This window comes from Ovis canadensis, chromosome 12, assembly GCF_042477335.2.
Source record: "Ovis canadensis isolate MfBH-ARS-UI-01 breed Bighorn chromosome 12, ARS-UI_OviCan_v2, whole genome shotgun sequence".
Classification (NCBI taxonomy): domain Eukaryota; kingdom Metazoa; phylum Chordata; class Mammalia; order Artiodactyla; family Bovidae; genus Ovis; species Ovis canadensis.
In genome coordinates this window covers 89682433-89704804 of record NC_091256.1, presented here as the reverse complement: position 1 = coordinate 89704804, position 22372 = coordinate 89682433, and the positions used below count along the sequence as shown (strand labels likewise).

Genomic DNA, 22372 nt, shown 5'->3' with positions numbered 1-22372 from the left:
CCACACCAGCCCAGCCCCATCTTCAAAGTTTTCAGATCTCATCTTAACAAGATGAAAACACTCTATCCCCGGCCTCCTGACTGCACGTGAAACGCCTCATATTCAGTATCTGCTGAGAGTCCACCCACAAGGGGGTGAATTTGAATCTCAAAGGCTCTGAATTTGTTCTATGTTAATGGCATAGAGATCACACATTCAAACTGGCCAGTCCAGTATTTGATGAATTGAAAAGTACTCCAGTCACTGCCACGCAGAGTCTACACATTTGAATGAAATGGGTTGCTCGCCACATCCCCAGGCCTGGCCATTCACGCACTGCTGCCTCTCAGAACTGACAGTACTCAGAACCGAAGTTACTCAGACCTCAGTTTTAGTAGCATCTGCAGGTTTCATGAAAACCTTTAAATCCGGTGAGAAGGCCGCCCCTTAGGTGGTAAAGGGGAGTGGGTCGCAGTGACCCTTCTGATGCTCAGACTTCGGTGACGATGCCACAGTCAGTCAGTCCATTTTCAGTACTGCCTGGTTTTCAGCATCGTTGTGAAGGAAGCTCGGAAAGGGCTCAAATCAATGCTAGCACCTTGCGTGTGGATTCAGATGAACTTTCAGAATAAGTTTATTACGAAGCCCTCCCACTGCAGAGAGCGTCTGGGGGCACTTTGACCCTCCTTACCAACACCAAACTGGCAGCTGGGGGGGGGGGGGTGGTGGCTAGTGCTCCCCGCAGTGCGGGAGGGGAGGCCCGCCGGTTGCTGGAGCGGGAGGAAGAGACTGGGAGGGCTGAGAGAAGGGTGCAGAGCGTCTAACAGGACCGCGGGTTGCAGTGTGGCCCGTCTCTGCTCGCACTTGAGGAGTGCCCGACCTGGCCGCAGGCAGAGGTCGTGGTCAGGGTCAGAGCCCAGCTTCAGCCCAGAGAGGGCCTGTTGAGGCCACGCAGGTGTGGAGGCCACTCTCTCCCCTCTCATCGCTCCCCAAAGGCCTGGCATGAGGTTGACAGAGAGCCACCTGCCACCCATTTGTCTCACAAATAGGAGCGGCGACCGTGTGAGAAAAGGGGCCCGGGTCAGGGTTTTTTAAAACCTGCTCTTCAAAGAATGCGCAGGCGTGTAAGAGCGGAAAGGTTTCGCCTTGCTTGGAAGCTCGAGTCCGGGCCATGGCTCTGCCGGGTCGGCTGCGAGCCCAACGGGCACCGAATGCGAAGGAGGCCTCAGACCTGGAGAAAACTTCCCTTCCCGAGAACCCCCGGCCCGAGGGCTTGTTCCAGGAACGGGGCGGGAGAAGGCTGTCCCGAGGGCCAGAGCTATGCCGATCCCTCCGGGGGACGTGGAAACCCCGCCTTTGGTGGACGAGGCGGGAAACCTCCCGCGGGAGAGACCCGAGGGCCGATCATCTTTCCCCCCGGGCGCCCCGCGTGGGGTCTGGGCAGCAGGCGCCGAGGGAGGGGCGGCAGGCCGGCTCCGGGCGCACCCCTCCCCCTTCCCACACTCCCTCCGGTCCTTGTCCCTTCAATTCCGCGGGGCAGGGGCCCCCGCCGGAGCCGGGGACCCGCTCGCCCTGTGACCTGGGATGGGCCTGGGCGTCTCCCCGAACACCCTGGAGAAGGCAGAGCGCCGGGAGGAGGCGCCCAGCCCGCCCGTGGTGCCGGGAAGGTTACCTGGAGATGGTTCCAGGTGGCAGAAGCCGCAGCTTGAGGCGGGGGCGGCTGGGGGTGGCGCGCGGACGCCAGGAAGGGCGGGGAGGTGGGGCTGAGGGGCAGGGCCGGGGTGGTCTACTTGTCCAGGCCCGGGGAAGGGGGGGGGGTTCTGCGCTCTCGGAAGTATACACCCACCGCCTTGGAATCACAAAGCCCGGGCCCGCGGGCGGATGCCTCCCACCCTCGGCGCGGGATGTCTCGCCTCTGCGGCCTCCGGGTAGAGAGCCCCGAGGAAGCCACCCCGGCTGCGGGGCAGTTAACTGGTGGGGACCGGAGGCCCAGTGAGACGGCTCCGGCTCCAGTCACCCCCAACATACTCAACTTGCTCTCCTCTCCCCTGCAAACTTCGCTCCCCTTTCGCGCCGCGTCCCCCACGCTCTATCTCCCGTCCTACGGGGCCGGTCTCCAGGCTCGCCCTTCCCGGTTCTGACTTTGTCTTAAAGCCTTGATTGACGGTTGCAATTACGAAAGATGATGGCTCGGGGAAGCTCCCGCAGCCTTGACGAGCCTGAGAAGCGCAGTCCCGGCATATTTTATCCAGGCTCAGCGTCATGGGGCCGTGCGCCCCCTGCGCCCGCGGGCAGCAGCGGAGGGGGTCTCGCGCCCCCGGCCCACGAGGAGGCTACTGCCCGGCCCTCCCGCCTCCGCCTGCCCACAGCTCGGCGTCGCGTTCCCGGGCGCGCCGGGCACCGCCTGCCCTTGACCTGACCTGAGGCGTGCCTGCCCGCCGCGCGCACTTCCCGCGTGCAGTCTGCAAAGGCGTAAAATGTCAAGATTTTCAGGACTGGTTTCTTGGACTCGACAACACGGGTCCCCGGAGGAACAGCATGGAAGATCCTTGTCCTCGCGCGCCTGGGTGGGGGAAGCCCCCCACTCCACGGCCCATCCCAACCTCTCAAAAACTTGCAAATCCGCATCCTTGAAAACTATGTCTAGCGCCTCCTCCATTCCTACTTTTTGGTGCTTTCGAGAAACCGGAATACTTTTCTCAGAGCACGTGTCTACTCTTCAGAAGAAATCTAGATTCCCACCCCACCCCTCCACCCTTTCCCCAGAACGTCTCCGCGGCCAGGCTAGGCCAGCTTTGGGGGGAGACAGAACACACCGCTGAAGCGCGAGCTCTGCTTCATTTCTCGGCCCCTGCCACTCGAAAAGCCCATCAGAAATCACTTTTGCTTTCCTCTGAAAATTAAACTTAGCAATAACTCTGGAGTCGCGCTCCCGAGCTGGAGGGTGGGGTGGCTGGGTTGGAGGCGTCCCACCCCCGCGCTGGAAGCACTTTAAGAGAAGTTTTCCTGCGGACATGTAAGTTACCGAAGAGCGTGGAATTGGCTGAAGCATTCAGAAAATAAACTGGAATAGGTGAAAAGTCGTGTCTTTTTTTTTTTTTTAATCTTTTTCTGACGCCTGCGTAACTACTTCCGACATCCTCGACAACAACCTCCAGTCCAGGAGGGAGAAGGGCAGCCAGTTTAGACCGTCCACCCCGGAAAGACTGCCTGGCGGGGTGGCCGCCAATAGCGATGCGAGCAGCTCACTGTGGGAGCATCTGAGTATATCTCCGGCCCCTCTTGCCCAGCGAGGCAAACGCAAGGTGACACAATTCCTGGGTAAGCAAGGCCTCTCAAGCCCTCCCCAGACAGACTCGCATCTTTGTCCCAAGGGTAAGGTGAGGTTGGGGAGACTTTGGCCTGGAGTATCAGAACCTGCTGGCCTTGGCATGAAGGCTTCCTTGCAGAACTTCTGCTTTGCAGAGAACTGCCCCAGCCCAGGGATCCAGGCATGTCCCACCTTGGTAGAGCCGGTGGCCCTCGAGGTGAATGGGGACATCCGGTCTTGTGAAAGGAGCTGGCTGGGACCTGACCTTGGGTGGGTGCTGGTCCAACCTGATCTGTGCGCTCAGTAGCCTCAGTCCTGCCTGACTTTTTGCGACCCTAAGAACTGGGGTCTACCAGTCTCCTCTGTCCATGGGATTCTCCTGGCAAGAGTACTGGAGTGGGTTGCCATGCCCTCCTCCAGGGGATCTTCCCGACCCAGGGATCGAACCTGCTTCTCTTAGCGTCTCCTGCAGTGGCCCTTTACCACTAGCGCCACCTGGGAATCCGCCAGTGTAATCTCGCTGTTCCTCTCTGTGATTGAAATGGAAGCATGAGTGAGCTGCAACTCAACTCTGGGAACCACCCGGTCCACGTTGTTGGGGACAAACCAGAATGGTGAGTGGCAGCCACGAGGGCGTTGCTGGCCCAGAGCAGACCACCAAGCCCTGGGTGAGAGCTGCTCCCCAGGCGATCCCACTCCCCAGAGCTCCCCAGAGGAGGAACTCGGATTCTAGCATTAGATGACTCTAGACTGGCGTCCCACTGACTCTGGCCAGACTGGAAGCTTCACGAGAGAAGGGGTGATGTGCCGCCCCCCCTTCCCCTTCCTGGGCTGGGGCCATTCGGGGATGGACAGCCGAGAGGCTGTGTCTTAGGGAAGCCCCCCGGGGGTTCTTAAGATCTAAGTGTGCCAGACCCGCTGAGCTGCGGCTGTCAAGCAATGTGGGTGCCTCTTACCCAGCAAAGAAAGTGTGGGTTTGGAAAAGTGGGGCTCGCAGGGGGACCGTCCCCCTGGGACTTGCCACGTGGGCAATTTTGGGTCCCCCGAGGGGTCGCGGATCGCGCGATTCGGAGGGTCCTTTTCCAACCTGCCTCCAACTGGAAAACAACTTTCGTAGTTAAGAGGTGGTGGCCAGCTTGCACGGAGCCTTGGGGCGAATCCTTTCACTTTCCCCTGGGTTTCTAGTCGGGACACTGTGGGGCGTCGCTTCGGGGACAGGATGGGTGGGGGGCGGGTTCCAAGCAGTTTTCTTTCCAGGCCCCCAGAGACCACTGGAGGCGATGGAGCGTTGGAACCCTGAGGCTGCAGACACCCAGACCCACAGCCAGAAGCAGCATTTACTGTGAAAACACGTTAGCGCCTGGCCTGGGAGACACACCCGGCTTTGTCAAAAGTGCTTAAAAAGGGCGGGGGAGGCAGTGTTTAAACTCTTTCCCTGTCCCCTCTCCCCAGGAGACATTTGCTTGTTTGTTAGGAGTAAAATGTTGATCTGTTGGGCTTCCCTTGTGGCCCAGCTGATAAAGAATCCACCTGCAATGCAGGAGACCTGGGTTCGATCCCTGGGTTGGGAAGACCCCCTGGAGAAGGGAAAGGCTACCCAATCTGGTATTCTGGCCTGGAGAATTCCATGGACTGTATAGTCTGTGGGGTCGCAAAGAGTCGGACACGACTGAACGACTTTCTGTATTACATATAGGAATAAAAAGTCCTCTGTAAACGCCCTCATTTGGAGGGATTTCCCTGCCTTCCTCATACCTCTGGTGATAACTAGTGGATGCTGTGAAGTTTCTATTTCCTGGTCATCTGCTCAGTAACCCCACGAGTTGTCACCAGAGGCCACAGAACTGCAAGCTCAACGTCAAAGATCCTTTCAGGAAATTCCAGAGTCTGAGACAAGCAGGGCCTCCCTCCCACCACGCCCCATACCGACCCTCCCCCCTGCCCCCCCCCCCAACCACCTCCCACTCCCCGTGGCTGCCCTGCCCTCAGGGCTCCAGACGCTGGCGGAGCCCACCCTTTCAAACTCTTGGGGGTTCTAAACCTGATTTGCACTGTAGTCGGAGGAGGAAGACAAAGAGCCATTGACCAGGGTCTTTCTTAAGTCCAAAATGCCTTTCGGAAGAAAGTCTGAATAGATCAACACTGCTTGTGATCATTACTTCTTTATATCAACAGGGGCGAAAAGGTATAACCTTGAGGAAAATGCATGGCTTTCAGAGTCCCATCCATGGGCTCCACTTACAGCTCACTCTTCTGGCAAACCGAGTGACCTTGGGTGAATCACTTGACCTTTCTAAGTTCTTTTTTTTTCATCAGTAAAATGAGACTTGGACTTCGCTGCTGGCTCAGTGGTAAAGAATCTGCCTGCCAATGCAGGAGACCCAGGTTTGATCTCTGGGTTGGGAAGATCCCCTGGAGGAGGAAATGGCAACCTACTCCAGTATTCTTGCCTGGAGAATCCCATGGACAGAGGAGCCTGATGGGCTACAGTCTGTGGGGTCGCATAGAGTCGGCCACAAGTCAGTGACTAAACAACAAAGTAAGGTTCACAAAGAAAACCTTTTTTTAAACAAAATAAATTTTACATGCAGGCGATTGTGTCAGGAGAGCAGCCCACCACACTGTTATTAATATGTTTTTTATCTTTTTCTCTTTCCCCTTAACTTCCCCCAAAGCATCCTCTGTAAGGAAAACAACTAGGAAGGGAGTCACTAGCCATTCTGCATGCTAAGTCGCTCAGTCGTGTCTGACTCTTTGGGACCCTATGGACAGTAGCCTGCCAGGCTCCTCTGTCCATAAGATCTTCCAGGCAAGAATACTGGAGTGGGTTGCCATGCCCTCCTCCAGGGGATCTTCCTGCCCCAGGAATGGAACCCACAGCTCTTAAATCTCTTGTTTTGGCAGGCTGGCTCTTTACCTCTAGCGCCACCTGGGAAGCCCAGTCATTCTAAGGACCAGGAAAAATGGATCCTTCTAGTGGAAAGTTCTTGCCAACTGCACTGTCTTGCAGGGTTTGACACTGTCCTCAGGACTCACTCGCATTATCTGCAGATATTCTGCTTATTTGAGGTTTAAAAGTTAAATATATCTTTTCGTATGAATCATGTAAACACACATGACAGAGCTTTCTAAAAGACTGAGAAGGAGGCAGCCTTGATTGAGTGGTCTGGTCAGTTTCCGTCCTCCTGGGTTTCCAGGCTCCATCTCTCATACTCACACCATCCATATTCAGTTATCTGCTAGGCCCTCCCCGGATACAGTACCCCCCCTCCCCCCCCCGCAAATTCCTGAAGCTCCCTGAAGCCAAGTGGATTTCTCAGAGAGGTTCCAACAAGGTGAGGAGTAAGGACGAACCCTCAAAGGGAGGTTCTGGACTGGGGGCCGAGATGTGTGCTTCTTGCCCTGCATAGAGCATGCCAGGAGCTGTCTGGGGAGGTTGGACCATGGAGGGAGACAGTCCCAGAGCCCTTCTCTAGCTCAGTTCAAGTTCAAGGCTAAAGCCAAGATGACCCTAGACATGGCGTCTGGGTGGAAGAGTCAAGTAAAGGAAAAAAGCACCACCAAACCTCCGTTCTCGCTTTCTCTGCACATCTCTCTTGGTTCATTAAAGAGGTCCTTTAAGCCCCATCACAGTTGTGGATCCAGGCCAGTACAGAGAATCTCAGAAGCAGTGTTTGGGAGGCGGGCAGGAGCCAGGGAGGAGAGGAGGCTCCGGGGCTCAGCTTCCCAGACGGAACTGGCTGCCTGAGCCCAGCTCGAGCACCAGAGCATGGGCGTGGGTGATGGTGTTCTCAGCGGCACTGCGAATGGAGCCGGCTAGAGGTTAGGGCGACACAGCGGCTGTCTCACTGCCCACTGTGTGACACTGCTTCAGAGACCCTTGAGGGCACAGAGCGCTCTGAAGCTTATCACCCGAATACAGTCAGTCTCCGAGAGCAGCGAGGGGCCCAGAGAGTGGCGCTGACATCACAACCTCCAGGCAGCACTTTCGCTGTGCCTCATGCACCCTGTGTGCTCAGCCACACAGCCCTGTCTGACTCTTCGCAGCCCCAAGGACTGTAGCTCGCCAGACCCTTGGTTCATGGGATTCTCTAGGCAAGAGTATTGGAGTGGGCTGCCATTCCTTTCTCCAGGGGAATCTTCCTGACCCAAGGATCAAACCTTGCTTTCCTGCATTGCAGGTGGATTCTTTACCATCTGAGCCACCAGGGAACCCCTATTATAGACCCTAACTACACAGAATGCACGTGTAAATACACACGTAAGTGTCTGTAAAATATTTCAAAGGCACATATCAAACTGAACATGGACTCTGCAAGACAGAAGGCAGAGGGAAGGACGGAGAAGGCGACGGAGCCCCCTCAGCGCTCTCGCCTGGAGAACCCCAGGGACGGGGGAGCCTGGTGGTGCGGTCCATGCGGTGGCGAAGAGTCGGACACGACGGAGCGACTTCCCTTTCACTTTTCACGTTCATGCATTGGAGAAGGAAATGGCAGCCCACTCCAGTGCTCTCGCTTGGAAAATCCCAGGGACGGAGGAGCCTGGTGGGCTGCAGTCCATGGGGTCGCCAAGAGTCGGACACGACTGAGCGACTTCCCTTTCACTTTTCACGTTCATGCATTGGAGAAGGAAATGGCAGCCCACTCCAGTGTTCTGGCCTGGAGAATCCCAGGGACAGGGGAGCCTGGTGGGCTTCTGCCCATGGGGTTGCAGAGTTGGACACGACGGAAGCGACTCAGCAGCAGCAGCAGCAGCAGCAGCTACACAGAACTTACTGTGGCTCATATGCAACGTTATATAGACTGTAAAATATTCTTTGAAAATGCACTCAATTAGAAGCATTACATAAAGTTAACACAAATCAACCATAACGTTGAGCACATAGCTGGAGGATTGCAACCCCTTAGATGACACGTTTCCTATGACACAGATTTGGCTCTTTGGCTGACATAGACAAATACTTTCTTCTCTCTCTCTCAAACTATTACTGCAGAGCACTCTGTAATGTCACCCTATTTATGAGAAGGTAAAAAACCTAAGCCAGATACCGAGAGTCTGGAGGGCACCTGAGACCAGTTCCCTGGAAGGAACAATCCAGTTATAGCCCAGGTCTGCTGCCCTCATGCTCTTGGACAGCCCTGCCGGCGGGCAGAAGCCACGCCGGCGTCTTATTTTCACTTTATACGAGCACAGACTACACGCAGTTGTCATGGAACCACCAATACATAACACTGTCACGCCAGCTTGGACCCACAGAGGTTGCTTTTTAGAGAAACAGGCACATTCCCAGCAGAACAGAGAAACTGAGGCAGAATTCATTCCCTGACTGCTCTGTACATACAATGGGCTGGGTTTGGGGGGCCTCTCGCCCTGGTCCCAAAGTGCCATTTGCCATCAAAGCCCAGGGGACTGCAGACACTCTGAGCTGTGCTGGGGGGTTCTTCTCGGTGGGCCTGCCCTGGGCAGTCAGACCCTCCCCCCCCCACCCCCAATTCTAGAGGCGAGTGGCCTTCAGGGACGCACTGAAGGGGCTGATGCAGTGCTGTCCCTCTGAGCGAACGTCTGGCCAAGTATCCCAGAAAGGGGCCCCAGCACCGCGGGAATGACACCCCCTACCCCAGCACCCGGGAGGCTACGCTGTGGAGCAGACGATGCTCAGAGCCAGCAGCCTCCCCGATGTGACCAGAGGGTTCCAAAGAGGGCGTCTCACAGCCACCAGCGGGGCTGCCATACCGGGGCACCTGGGGGGTAAGGGGGGGTGGGGGGAGCATTCCTGGGCCCGGAGCGGGCGGTGCCCGCGAGTGAGGTCCGAGGAGAGGGCTCCTTGCTGAAAACTGTTCTCCGATCGGCCTGTGATCTGGCGCCCTAAAGTGCCCGCACAGGTTTCGGGGGCCGGGGTGGGCTCCTGGGTTCTTCCTTCAGGACCTTCTTGAGGCTCAGCCTCCAGCGGTCCCTCCAGGGTTAGACGGCCACCCCCACCCCGACCCCTCGGCCGCCGGCGCTCCGGCCCCTGCGGACCCCAGAGGTGAAGGGGGTCCAGCCTCGCTCCCGGGCCTGAGCGCCGGACGGGAGCCGAGGCAACGCGAAGGCGGTCCCTTCCACCGCCTCACCCAGTCCATGCACCCCGGGCTGGCGCCGCCAAGTGCGGGTCCCCGAGCGCGGCCCCGGATTTCCTCGCCCTGAATTCGCATCCACAGGTGGGTGCGTCTCCGAGCGCGCCCTCGCCGCGCGCCCCCGCGTCTCCGGGGCCTCGCCGCGCGTCCCCGCGCCCCCGCTCGGGCGCGCCCTCGCCCCAGAGGCCTCCGCCTTCAGGGACCCTTTGCCCAGGCGCCCGGCGGCTGATCTCCGGGCAAAGACGTGAAATCGCCCCTGTGTTCTCTACCAGCTCATTTCTGTGCCCCTGTTTTCTTTTTATCTGCAGAGCAATTGAATTCTGTTGCACTCTGCCTGCCTTCCCAGTGTTTTCCTTTTCGTAAGTACAGAACCTTTTTTTTTTTTTTTTTTGCTGTTTCCTCAATTGATATACTTTAGGGTGTAGTTGACCCATAAAAAAAGCAATCACTGCGTTCAGTGGAGTCAGCTGGTTATGAAGGGAGAACGAGGAAAATCCCAGACTTTGGTTTTCCTTCTCAGCAGGGCTGGAACTCAGGCCTTTGCGAATTACAGGGACATTCCAGTTCATTCCAAAGCCTAAGAAAAGTGCTGCCAGAAAGGGCTTAGGGCCTTCAAAAACCAGTGCGGAGGAATAAAGGCACGGTTTCCCACAGAGCGATAATGACAGATGTCTGGGAGTCTTGTCTTTTTCACCCTTTACGTTTAGGGTTAATTGAAAGTGTTCTTGCTGAAACATTAGCGCCTGTGACTCGGCATTGCTTGTACTTTTAAAAAATGAAAATTAGCTTTGTGTGCTTATTCTGTTTATAAAAAGAAGATAGACTCGTTATTTTGAAAATCTGTAACCCTTAGCTTCTTAACTAATGACGGTATGATTGTGGGTTTTGATTTTGTCTTTTGGATCGAAAAACAAAAGTTTTCTGTAATATCTGCAATGAATGAGACACACTGTGGTGTGGCTTCAAACTCCACAGACAGTTGAAAGCGTTCGCTAAGGTGGGATCGATGATGACTCCATATGGGTAACCTGTTTCAAGGGGTTCCACTTTTAGTTTATCATTTCTCATTTAAAAGTATCAGAAAATATTAGGGATGAAAGGAATATATGGTACTTTTTGTTTTCTGGCTATTTTAGGCTGGTAGAATGACGTCCAAAAACAAAGGCTATAAGAATATTTGAAATATTCATTTACCTCTTTAACGTCAAGAAAGATCAATGTGTGATATATACGTGGACTTACATGCTTTTAATAAACACAACTGGGAAAGCAGTGACTTATAATAGTAAATACATCAATGGCATTGAATTACATGTATTAGTGCCATAGCAGGATAATAAATAGATGATAAATAGAGCAACTCCTACTTACCAATAGGTGTAAGTCCGTGCTTTAAAGATTCTTGTAAATCCCCAGTATCCGAATTAGAAGACATTCTTAATGAAATTATAGGCAGTCCTTTGGTTTAGAGCAGATATCATTGAGTGTAAGAAGGAAGTGCCGCTTGTCAAATTTTGTAGCCTTGGGCAGGACACATCAGACTACAATAACCCTGAGTGAAAGTTAAGAAAAAGAGAGGAAAAAAAAAAACCAAAACCTCCAAGAATCCAGAAAGTTACAAGCAGGTCTTTCCCTGGACTCTGTACTTTTTCCAGCATTAGTGATCTGCTGTAAACCTTGTATCCAGTTTCGTGATGGTTTCTAATCAGAGGCATGGAAACTTTTGATAGGCTTGGACGAATCATGTGACTCCAAGCAGGTTGATAAGAGGACCCTGTTATAAAGTGACAGCGAAAGAGATAAGAACTCTTGGCAGATAATGGCACAGAAATGATTAACTCAGGAGCGGAGAGTTGGTGTGCAGCACAGAGAAGAAGGTTGTAAAACTGAGGGGTCAGAAGATCACACTTAGTGGGGAAAACTGCAAACCAGCTTAAATCCACTAACTAAACTTAGGCTTGTGACATACTCCCTGGATGTCATCACTTCTTTGCATAGAGGAGGACAGACGTAGCTCTTCTGACCTCTGTAAATATATTTTAGATGATAACGTGGGCAGGCATTCATTCTCCCAGTGATGACCGGGGACATGATTGGCACTTTGGAGCCCTTCAGGCAGGCTTGCTGAGCCTGCGACCGTTCGTCTCTTCTTGTTTTGTCAACCAGCTTTTTTTTTTTTTAAATCCTGCCTGTTCATTAGCTGAGGAGTTACCCTTAGCTTGTTTGTAGATTGGTCAGCTGATTAAAAGGGCATACTATTTCTTTGCCCCCCCAAAAGTAACACTTTACACTTTGAGGTTAATGCTGGCAAATACATTTCCCATAATTTAAAAATTATCATTCTTTCCTTGAATCCATGGGAAAAAAAGGGTTACTCCTCACATGAAAGAGATATTATTCAAATGACCAAGGTTAGTTTTAGGCTCTTGTAGAATATCTCTCTTGTTTTCCAAAGTAATAAAATCTGGATTCTTAGAACAATGCTTGTCTTTTCCTATGTTGTGAAACAGTTAGTCATTTTCTTGTATGTTTTGATTTTGCTAATGGAGCAGTTTTTTAAATTTTTTTTTTTTTTTGCCTAAGATTCCATTGGAAAACCCAGAATGTTTATGTACAGCGTTTTCCCCATCAAAATTATATTTTTTTGGATTAAATTTGACTGTATATAATAGAAAACCAGAAAGACAGTGGTTTAAATAAGACATTTATCTTTCTCCTATGAAAGCATTTCAGAGGTAGGGATGGTACCGTGCCCCTGTGAAGTTACACAGGACCTCACTCCTTCCCTTTCTCTGTCCTCTGGCTCTTGTCCTCGTGTTGCAAAACAGCTGCTAGAGGCCAGCCATCACTACCAGGAAACAGTATGGATGAAGGGAGAAAACATGGATTCCTTTTTCAGTACATTTCCTGAAAGTACTGCTTAAACAATTTGCAGAAATTTGACACATATGCACACTTAGCTCCTTCCCTGATAGCTCTGTTGGTAAAGAATCTGCCTGCAATGCAGGAGACCCTGGTTCGATTCCTAGGTTGGGAAGATCTGCTGGAAAAGGGATAGGCTACCCACTCCGGTATTCTTGGGCTTCCCTTTTGGCTCAGCTGGTAAAGAATCTGCCCTCAATGTGGGAGACCTGGCTTCTATCCCTGGTTGGAAAGATCCCCTGGAGAAGGGAAAGGCTACCCACTCCAGCATTCTGGCCTGGAGAATTCCATGGAGTGTATAGTCCATGGGGTTACAAAAAATTCGGACACAACTTCACTTCCAGCCTCCCTTGCAGCTAAGTGTGAAAGTGAAGTCTTTAGCTGGACAAGTAAATATATATTTCAAGCTACAAAGGATTGGGTGATTATAATTATCCATGTCAGTTCTTTGTTGTTATTTCTTTAAGCAATCAGACAATAATGTGGTGCAATGCCAGAAATGTACCTGTGTAGATATTAAGGGATGTGACGTATGACCCTGAGAAGCAGCTGTTCTCTTAAAAATTATTAGGACTCCAAAAGGTTTTTGCTCATGTAAGTTATATCAATTAGTGTTTATTGCATTTGGAATTAAAATTGAGAAAGTAAAAATTATTAGTTATAAGTATATTAATTTATTGTTATCGAGGTATATTATGATAACACATTGAGAACTGAAAAGAGCTATTTTCCAAAGGAAAAGAATCTTTAAAAAGCAGCGTTTTCAGAAGTCTTTTTAACGTCTAGCTTAATAGAAAGCTGCCTTCTCACATGCACGTCTGCATCCAGTCTGTGGTAATATACTGTGTTTTTTAAAATTTCAATCTTCACCAATTAAAACGATTTTTTGCTTACTTGTGTCTCTAGCTGCGCCGGGTCTTGTTTTTGCGCCGGCTTTCTCTAGCTGCACCGAGTAGGGGCCACACTTCTCTGCGGCGTAAGGGCTTCTCTTGCTGGGGAGCACGGGCTCTAGGTGTGCAGACTTGAGTGCTTGTGGCAGGTGGGTTTAGTTGCCCTGCGGCATGTAGGGTGGTCAGGGATTGAACCTGTGTCCCCTGCCTTGGCAGGTGGATTCTTAATCACTGGACCTCCAGGGAAGGCCCAGAAGTCTTCATGTTTTAAAATTATTTACCTGTTAAACTTCTGGCTGTGCTGGGTCTTCGTTGCTGCCTGGGCTTTCGCCAGTCACGGTGTGCGGGCTTCTCGTTGCAGGGGCGTCTCTTGTGGCAGAGTCTGGGTTCGAGGCGAGTGGGCTTCGGCAGTTTTGATGCGTGGGCACGTAGCTGTGGGTCTGGAGCTTGGGTTCCACAGTTGTGATGTACGCTCAGTTGCTTGCGGTACGTGGGATCTTCCCAGACCAGGGATGGAACCAATGTCCCTTGCATAGCAAGGTGAATTCTTAACCACTAGACCACCAGGGAAGCCCTCCAATACACATTTTGATGTCATTAAAAACCGCGATGGACTGTGTGACTTGGGGTCTTGGGTGAGAGACTCATCTTCCATAAATGGAATTTTGGGAGATATATGCAAGTTTCTTTTCTGCGTTTTGTTCTTGACGCCCGTTCTTAGTCACAGGCTCGACCTGACACCCTATGGAAGACCTCCCATGGTTTGTAATTCAATAGCGTGGCAACGTTCTTTGCTCTGGTCCTCTTCTTTTGTGTGTATAGCTAATAAAACATGGAAAAAACACGATAAAAAAGATTGGATTCCATGGTTTGTTATATATGTCTGATTAGACAGGCTTATTTACAAAATATACAAAAAAATATTGAAAGATGATAGTATTACTGGGTTCCCTTAACTCCCACTAGAACCTTTAAAAAATACAGTTTGCCATTTGCCTGTCTTATTCACGTCCTGTAGAGCTTACTGGCATGCTGAGGAAATGTCGCATTAATGAGTTACCTTGGTCTGTTGAAGCTTATCTAGGAGGCTAATTGACTAGAAATAGACACTCAGAACTTTGTGAGAAATGAACATATTTTTGTGAAAGAAGGCTGGAATAACATTCGCATGTGCTACAAATAACAGGTGCACGGAACTCAGTCTGAGAGATGGTTAATGAACAATTTAGGTTCCAACCAGGCTGGGGGAAAAGCAAAAGAGGAATTACAACCTCAGCTTTTAGTAATTATTCTTCCCAATCAAGGCACAGTCTAACCATTTCCTTGGGGCATATGTGGGCATTTAATCACCTTCGCTATCCCACCAAGCTCATCAGATACCAGCAGAGAGCAGGCCTGCAGGGACTCACATGTACAGGGATCCCTGTTTATACTGATAAAACATTATTTGCTAACTGATTTCAGGAAGGATTTGTAAATGATTGACAGATAACTAATGACTCCGGGACATCTTTGCCAAAATCCAGAAGGCATTCAGTAAAGTCGTCTGAACCCATATTGCATGACGATGCTGAAGCTGGGTTAATGAATCACAGTCGCTGTAAACTTCCTGAATATACTCTTCCAAGACATTATGACAGATCCATGAGGAACTGAGAGTCTTGTAAAATCAGGTTTCTGGTCAGCACTGAGCGTGAGCACATAGCAGAAAGCCCCGTGGGTCTGTTTATATTTGGATTTACCAAGATCAAGCACCCTAAATGACTCATCACTCAGTGGGACTGATTGTACCAGTTATTGGGGAGTGTGTGTGCTCAGACACTCTGTCCTGTCCAACTCTTTGCAACCCCATGGACTGTAGCCCGCCAGGCTCCTCCGTCCATGGGATTCTCCAGGCAAGACTCCTGGAGCGGGTTGCCATTTCCTTCTCCAGGGGATCTTCCTGACCCAGGGATCGAGCCCACAGCTCTTGCATCTCCTGCGTTGGCAGGCAGATATTTCACGACTGTCATACATACCACACACACACACACACACACACACACACATGCCCCATTGCTCACTGGGGCACTTTTGCTGGTACCCTTCACTAACAAAGCCACTTGTCACTAATTTCGTTTAAGCCCCGGGCTAGCACTGGCACTTAAAAAAAAATCAGCTTCCTTAACAGCCCGCAAGCCCCCAATCATGTAAGATGATGGGGTGGCGAATCTGGAGAAGTAATGACTGTGTAAAGATTTCCTTTCATTCTTTTTAATAACTGTGAGAAATGGGCACCTGGCAGGACAGATAAGTTACTTTTACACAGTACTATTATGGCCAGGTAAATATTACTCACTTTTTATAGCACTAATAATTAAACAGAGCCTTAGTCAGTTTTCCAGCAATTGAAATCTTTCAGACTTGATTCTTCTGTAGGCTTGTGTTGAGTTCCCCACGTTTATCACAATCTGTGATCTGGCTCTGATGACTTTTGGTTCATATCTTTATTTAGAATAAATGAAATAAATTCAGTGCCATTTTGTTTCCATTCAAGGCCTTTTAAAACATTTAGGCAAATAACGAAATTATCTAAACTATTTTTAAAAGAGGGATATGTGGAATGTCCAAAGTGATTTCTTGAGAAATTACATAGTAATTATTTTCTAAAAGATATGGAGCCACAGATAGATCTCAGACATTTTAAATTCATGGGCCTGAAGGTTGTATGTTGCCTGGCATCGTGTGGCAGACTGCATGAGTTTGAAATGGCCTTTCAGGTAGTCAGTGTCCCTCTAGGATGAAATGCTCTCATGGCTAAATCTTCCATAGGGCCAGACGACTCCATCTTGATTGTGTTGAAGTTATTCTAATACACACTGTTGTACTGTTATTTTTTTGCCCTCTCAATCCTTTGTGAAATAAGAGAACATTTAATAAAAAATGGTAAATGAGGAAGGATTTTAAAATATCAATGGCAATCCACTCCAATATTTTTGCTTGGAAAAAATCCCGCCGACAGAGGAGCCTGGCGGACTACAGTCCCTGGGGTTGCAAAGAGTCAGACATGATTTAGCAACTGAACACGCATGCACACACACCCCCATGTAAGCAATCCTTAGAGGGTTTCTGAACACACAGCAATCTGTGATTAGTCAAAACATCAAGCATCAATCTACTGAGAGTCATAAAATAAGGGCATAAATGCACATTACGTTTTGGGAAAGAAAAGATAAAACCAAAAAAGAAAGGATTATTTGAAGATATTGGGTTAGCCAAAAGGTTTGTTCTGTTTTTTCTGTAAGGTTTATGGAAAAACCCAAATGAACTTTTTGGTCAACCCAGTACTTAGAAAGGTTTTCTTATACTGTGTGAAATAGAGAGCAACAAAGATGAGTTTCAAAGAGTGAGGCGTAGTTCCTACCTGCTATTTTTACTTCCATGAATCTAACAAGTTATATCCTCAACCATTATTTATTTGATTAATATTACATTAATAATACGAATGTATTTTTAGATCTTTCCGGTTCTTTTGTATTTCCCAGATAGCCACAAACCATCTTTAGCTGATAATCAAGAGAAAAGAGAGTTCATTTTTCAGGTAAATAAAAAATTTGGAATTGTGAGATTTCAATTATTCATTCTCTTTGTCACTAACTTCTGTTACCACCCAATAGAATGCCTCCAGACTTAATTGTGCTGTGCTTAAATTCAGTGTCTTTTTTGGGCCATTATTGTGATCTTGAAGTCTTATTCCAGTCAACTGTATTAATATTAGAATGTATGTGTGATTTAGAATAGTTGTAACTAGGCATGTGATTCTTTGCCACTTTTCTCAACTTCTCTTTCCTTTTATGTCCTCGTGTGTGAGTGGTCCGTTTGCTGAACGCATACAATAAGCCAGGCACTCCTCGAAGTGCTTTACATACGTGCTATCATTTAACCCTAAAACTAATTATTATGAATTAAATGGTTTATATGCCTGGCACACAACAGTCATTCCATAAATATCCACTAACACTATTAATATTGATGGCTAGAAGATTTAAGCTGGGGAAATGCACAGAAATTTAAACATAGACTTGGTAATGTACGGTGTTCTTACATAATATAAATATATACATAAATATCAATAAATCCCAAGTGCAGATCCAATTCAGCATGTCCCAAATGGAACTCATCGTCTTTCATTTCAAATGCCAAATTTTTTGAATGAAGGACACCGCCAAACTGCTAAATCAGAAATGTGAGTATCCCTCTAAAAACCTCCCCCTGATTAACTCGCTGTGTCCATTCAGTTGCCCAGCTCAGCCCCTTCTGTTCCCTGACATCCCTGAGTGGCATCCCGTCTTCTGGTCCTGCTCTTGGCGTTGGTTCCCGCCGTCCAGCCCAGACAGCTCACTGGCCTGGGGCCAGAGGGGCTTGAGGTCTGCGCCGGCGCCTCACTGGCCACCAGTGTGACCCCTGGTGGGCTCCCCTCTCCCACTGGTTCCTCAGCGTGGGTGCAGCGTGGACCGCGGCTCCGCGGACGCGGGACGGCTGAGTGGGAGCGCAGCAGGTCTAGCCCCGTGGCCGGCGCGCCCTCTCCGCCTCCGGTTCCTCTGTCCTCTCCCGACGGTCCTCAGCCTTTGCGCTGGCTTCCTCCAGGCCTTTCCCCACACTCCTGCTTAACACATTTCTTTTTTTAAAGTGATTAATTATTCTGCTGCTTTAAATTCTTCAGTGGTTTGCCCTACTCTTTAGAATAAAATATTCATACTGTTTCTCACACAAGACCCTTTAGGATCTGACCAAATTGCTTTACGATATTGTGCTGGGTTCTGCCATACATCAGCCTGAATCAGCCATGGGTGTATATACGTCCCCTGACTTTTTCTCTTTTAACTTCTCTGATCTGTCTTCTCCCCCACCTTCTCGTTCATTCTATACTCTGGCTGTAAAGAACTACTTGTAGTTCCTCAAAACATCCTAACATTCATGCCTCTGTCTGTTCACTCGCATCTTCATCTGTTTGTTTATCCATCCATCCATCTGCTTCATCCGCTAAAATGTGCAGGGGGCTGTAACTGTTGCTGGGGATGAAGAGCAGGCCTTGTGAAGTTCGGTCTGGTGGAAGAGAGAAAGGAGGAAAGCTGTCATCAGAGTTTAGGATGCTGGGGGTACCAGGCATCCCTAATGCATCTTGGGAGGGATGAGAGGCAGCATTCTGGAAGTGGGGCTGGAGCATCCTTGAGAGCACTGCAGAGTGGGCCGAGTAACGGGGGGTTCCTGAGGGGCTGTGGAGGGCTCAGGGTCCTAACTCCATTCCACCCGAGCAGAGCCTGGCCTGTGTTTAGCGTCTGTCCTGGGAGCATGGAAATATACAAGCAGAAAGACCAACCACCGATTGGGGGATAACTGAATAAATTATAGAATCTCCACTTCGTTGGGTATAATGCGGCCATTAAAGAAAAGCTGCACAGAGCCTTCTCAGGGAAGCTTGGAAGGGGTCTCGTGAAGATTTATAGTAGACGAGCAAAGCCAGGTCATTGCGTGAGTGGGAGAACCAAGCCAAAGAGAAGAAAAAGTAGGGGCGTATGATCACACTTATGCATTCAAGTAAAAAAATGTAGGTACATGTAGATATGTGTACAGAAAGAGATTAAGACAACTTAGAAACTGCAGCCAAGTATGGAGGGAGTCGCCTGTAGCCCTGGCATCCTGAGATCTTTCGTTGTTATCGCTGTTCAGTCAGGTCCCACTCTTTGCAACCCCCCGGTCTGCAGCACACCAGGCTTCCCTGTCCTTCACCATCTCCCGGCGTTTTGCTCAAACTCGTGACCACTGAGTTGGCGATGCCATCTTGTCCTCTGTAGTCCCCTTCTCCTCCTGCCCTCAATCTTTCCCAGCATCAGGGTCTTTTCCTACGAGTCGGCTCTTTGTATCAGGTGGCCAGAGTATTGGAGCTTCAGCTTCAGCATCAGTCCTCCCAGTGAATATTCAGAGTTGATCTCCTTTAGGATTGACTGGTTTGATCTCCTTGTAGTCCAAGGGCCTCTCAAGAATCTTCTCCAGCACCACAATTTGAAAGCCTCAGTTCTTAAGCACTCAGCCTTCTTTATGGTCCAGCTCTTACATATATACATGACTACTGGAAAAACCATAGCTTTGGCTACCCAGACCTTTGTCAGCAAAGTGATATCTCTGCTTTTTAATACACTGTCTAGGCTTGTCATAGCTTTCCTTCCAAGGATCTGATCTTACGGTTTGAAATATTTTCTTCCAGTCTTTTTTCCAGTGTATTTAAGTTCTGAAATACAGACAAAATTGGTGTCATATATATTGTTTTATAGTTGCCCTTTTAGACCTTTACATTATATGATCAGTATTTTTCCATCCAATATGTTTCTTTCTAAAACATAATTTTGAATTTCTGGTTGCTGTTCCTTTAGACGGCTCCTCTGTAACTTACCATTCTCCTATTGTTGGCCGTTCAGACATAAACCCACAGACATAGAAAACAGATTTATGATTAAGTCTGTGGGAAAGGGTGGGGGAAAGACAAATTAGAAGTTTGGGATTTACATATACACACAACTATATATAAAATAGATAATCATCGAGGACCTACTGCCTAGCGCAGGGAAGTCTACTAAATATTCTGTAACAGTCTACAAGGAAAAGGAATCTGAAAAAAAGACTATACATTCTGAGTCCCTGTGCTGTACACCTGAAGCTAACAGAGCACTGTAAATCCCCTGTGCTTAAGGAAAATGGGGGAAGTGCAGATTCCTGAAGCTGAATTGTTTTCCTGGAGTCAGGCAGCTCGGGAATGGAGCTGTGACTGGCCCGTTTGTCCGGTCCTGGAGTCTGGACACTTGCCACTCTGCTTTCCCCCATCCTTTAAGGAGCTCAGACCAGACCCGGCTTCTGTGCTTGTCCAGGAAGGTCAAGTGTGTCCTGTCAGTTGCCGTGGTGAATCACACAGCCCGCCCAGCTCTCAATACCCCACTCTGCTGATAGTTGGGCATACGGTCATTGACATTCTCATGGTGCTCCCCGGTGACCCGTGAGGAGACAGAGGCCTCTAGTAGAAGCCAAATGAGGAAGGTCAGCATGTCCCCCGAGAGATGCCAGAGAGAGCCTGCTCCATGTGGCCGAGCGGAAGGTACACTGTGGGCGTGCCCCTTGCCGTCCGCAGCCGTGCAGCTTGGCCTGCCTGCATGGGCACAGCTGTCATCTCATGGCTCATGAGTCATCAGTGAAAAGTCAAGGACATTGAGGACAACGAGCAGACACAGGGCAGGAGATGGCATTTTCCCGTACTCAGTGCTGGAAGGGTAGCACAATGTTGGTTCAATTGGAAGGGAGACATTAATAGCAAAACCAAAACCTATTTTATTTTTAAACAGGAATGTGAACCCAGGAACCAGTTGAAAAACTAAAGGCCGAAACACTTGAGAATATATTTTTAAACATATGAGCCTCAAGAAAGACATAGTTGAGATGCCAGAAATGAAAAGGTTACTTAAAAAAACAAGACTAGAGCTGAGGGCGCCCAGTTTCTCCTGCAGGTCAGTCCGTTTTGATGGGGCAGTGCAGCAGGTGGCCGGAGTGCTGGAGCTTTGACTTCAGCATCAGTCCTTCCAATGAATATTCAGGGTTGGTTTCCTCTAGGATGGATTGGTTTGATCTCTTTGCTGTCCAAGGGACTCGCAAGATTCTTCTCCAGCACCACAATTTGAAAGCATCAGTTTTTCAGCGCTCAGCCTTCTTTATGGTCCAACTCTCACATCCGTCCATGACTACTGGAGAAACCATAGCTTTGACTATGCAAGCCTTTGTCAGTAAAGTGATGTCTCTGCTTTTTAATATGCTAAGTTCATCATAGCTTTCCTTCCGAGGAGCAAGCATCTTTTAATTTTGTGGCTGCAGTCACTGCCTGAAGTGATTTTGGAGCCCAAGAAAATTAAATCTGTCACTATTTCCACTTTCCCCCCATCTGTTTGCCATTAAGTGATGGGACCAGATTCCATGATCTTAGTTTTTTGAGTGCTGAGATTTAAGCCAGCCTTTTTACTCTCCTCTTTCACCCTCATTAAGAAGCTCTTCAGCTCCTCTTCACTTTTTGCCATTAGAGCGGTGTCATCTCCATATCTGAGTTTGCTGATATTTCTCCTGGCAGTCTTGATTCCAGCTTGTGATTCATCTAGCCTGGCATTTCTCATGATGTCCTCTGCATAGAAGTAAACAAGCAGGGTAACAATATACAGTCCTGATGGACTCCTTTCCCAGTTTGGAATCGGTCCATTGTTCCACGGCTGGTTCTTCACCTGCGTACAGGTTTCACAGGAGGCAAGTCAGGTGGTCTGGTATTCCCATCTCTTTAAGAATTTTCCATACGTTGGTGTGATCCACACAGTCAAAGGCTTTAGCATAGTCAATGAGGCAGAAGTAGATATTTTTTTGGAATTCTCTTTTTTTGGAAATTTTCTATGATCCAGTCTGCTGCTGCTAAGTTGCTTCAGCTGTGTCCGAACCTTTGTGACCCCATAGATGGCAGCCCACCAGGCTCCTCTGTCCCTGGGATTCTCCAGGCAAGAATCCTGGAGTGGGTTGCCATTTCCTTCTCCGATGATCTAGTCAGATGTTGGCAATTTGATATCTGGTTCCTCTGCTTTTCTTAATCCAACTTGAACTCTGGAAGTTCTCGGTTCATGTACTGCTGAAGCCTAGCTTGAAGGATTTTGAGCATTACCTTGCTAGCTCAGTCTGTTTTTTTTTTTTTAATTAGTTGTAAATCAAATTAAGCAGCCTAAAAACACAGCATCCTTACTGTTGGATGCTAATTTGTATTCCTTTCTCAAACTGGAAACCTTCTGCAGAGTTGGGGTTTGCCTCCAGTTGACCTGCGTGGACGTTCACAGTGCTGGGTGTCGGGTCTCTGCGGTATCAGGTCTGTGTGGACACTCTCCTCCTCCTCTTCTCCCATGTTCCATCTCTCTCCCCTTTCTTCTTTGCTTGCTCACTCACTCAGTCACAGAAAGAAACTCTCTCAGTGACTTACTTCAGTGTGACAGCCATAGCTCTGATCACTGGACAGCATTTCTAGAAACTGGAACAATGGTGAAAGCTGACCTGCGCTCATGTCTCAGTCCCCTCCCCCTGGTTGTTCTGTCCACGCCGTGGACTTTATCTAG

The 22372-nt window shown here is 49.3% G+C and overlaps 1 protein-coding gene across 3 annotated transcripts in view; it reads right to left on the bottom strand.

The window, feature by feature from the left end:
- Positions 1-11284, bottom strand: part of NR5A2 (nuclear receptor subfamily 5 group A member 2) — a 128129-nt gene extending 116845 nt beyond the window's left edge. Inside the window, exon 1 of one of the 3 annotated variants that reach the window (XM_069544345.1) lies at positions 10774-11284. In XM_069544345.1, the coding sequence (XP_069400446.1) occupies positions 10774-10837 (64 nt within the window). In that variant the 5' untranslated portion in view covers positions 10838-11284. The remainder of the gene's footprint in view (positions 1-10773) is intronic. The other 2 variants (XM_069544350.1, XM_069544353.1) reach the window with 2 other exon arrangements.
- Between the last annotated feature and the right edge of the window lie 11088 nt (positions 11285-22372).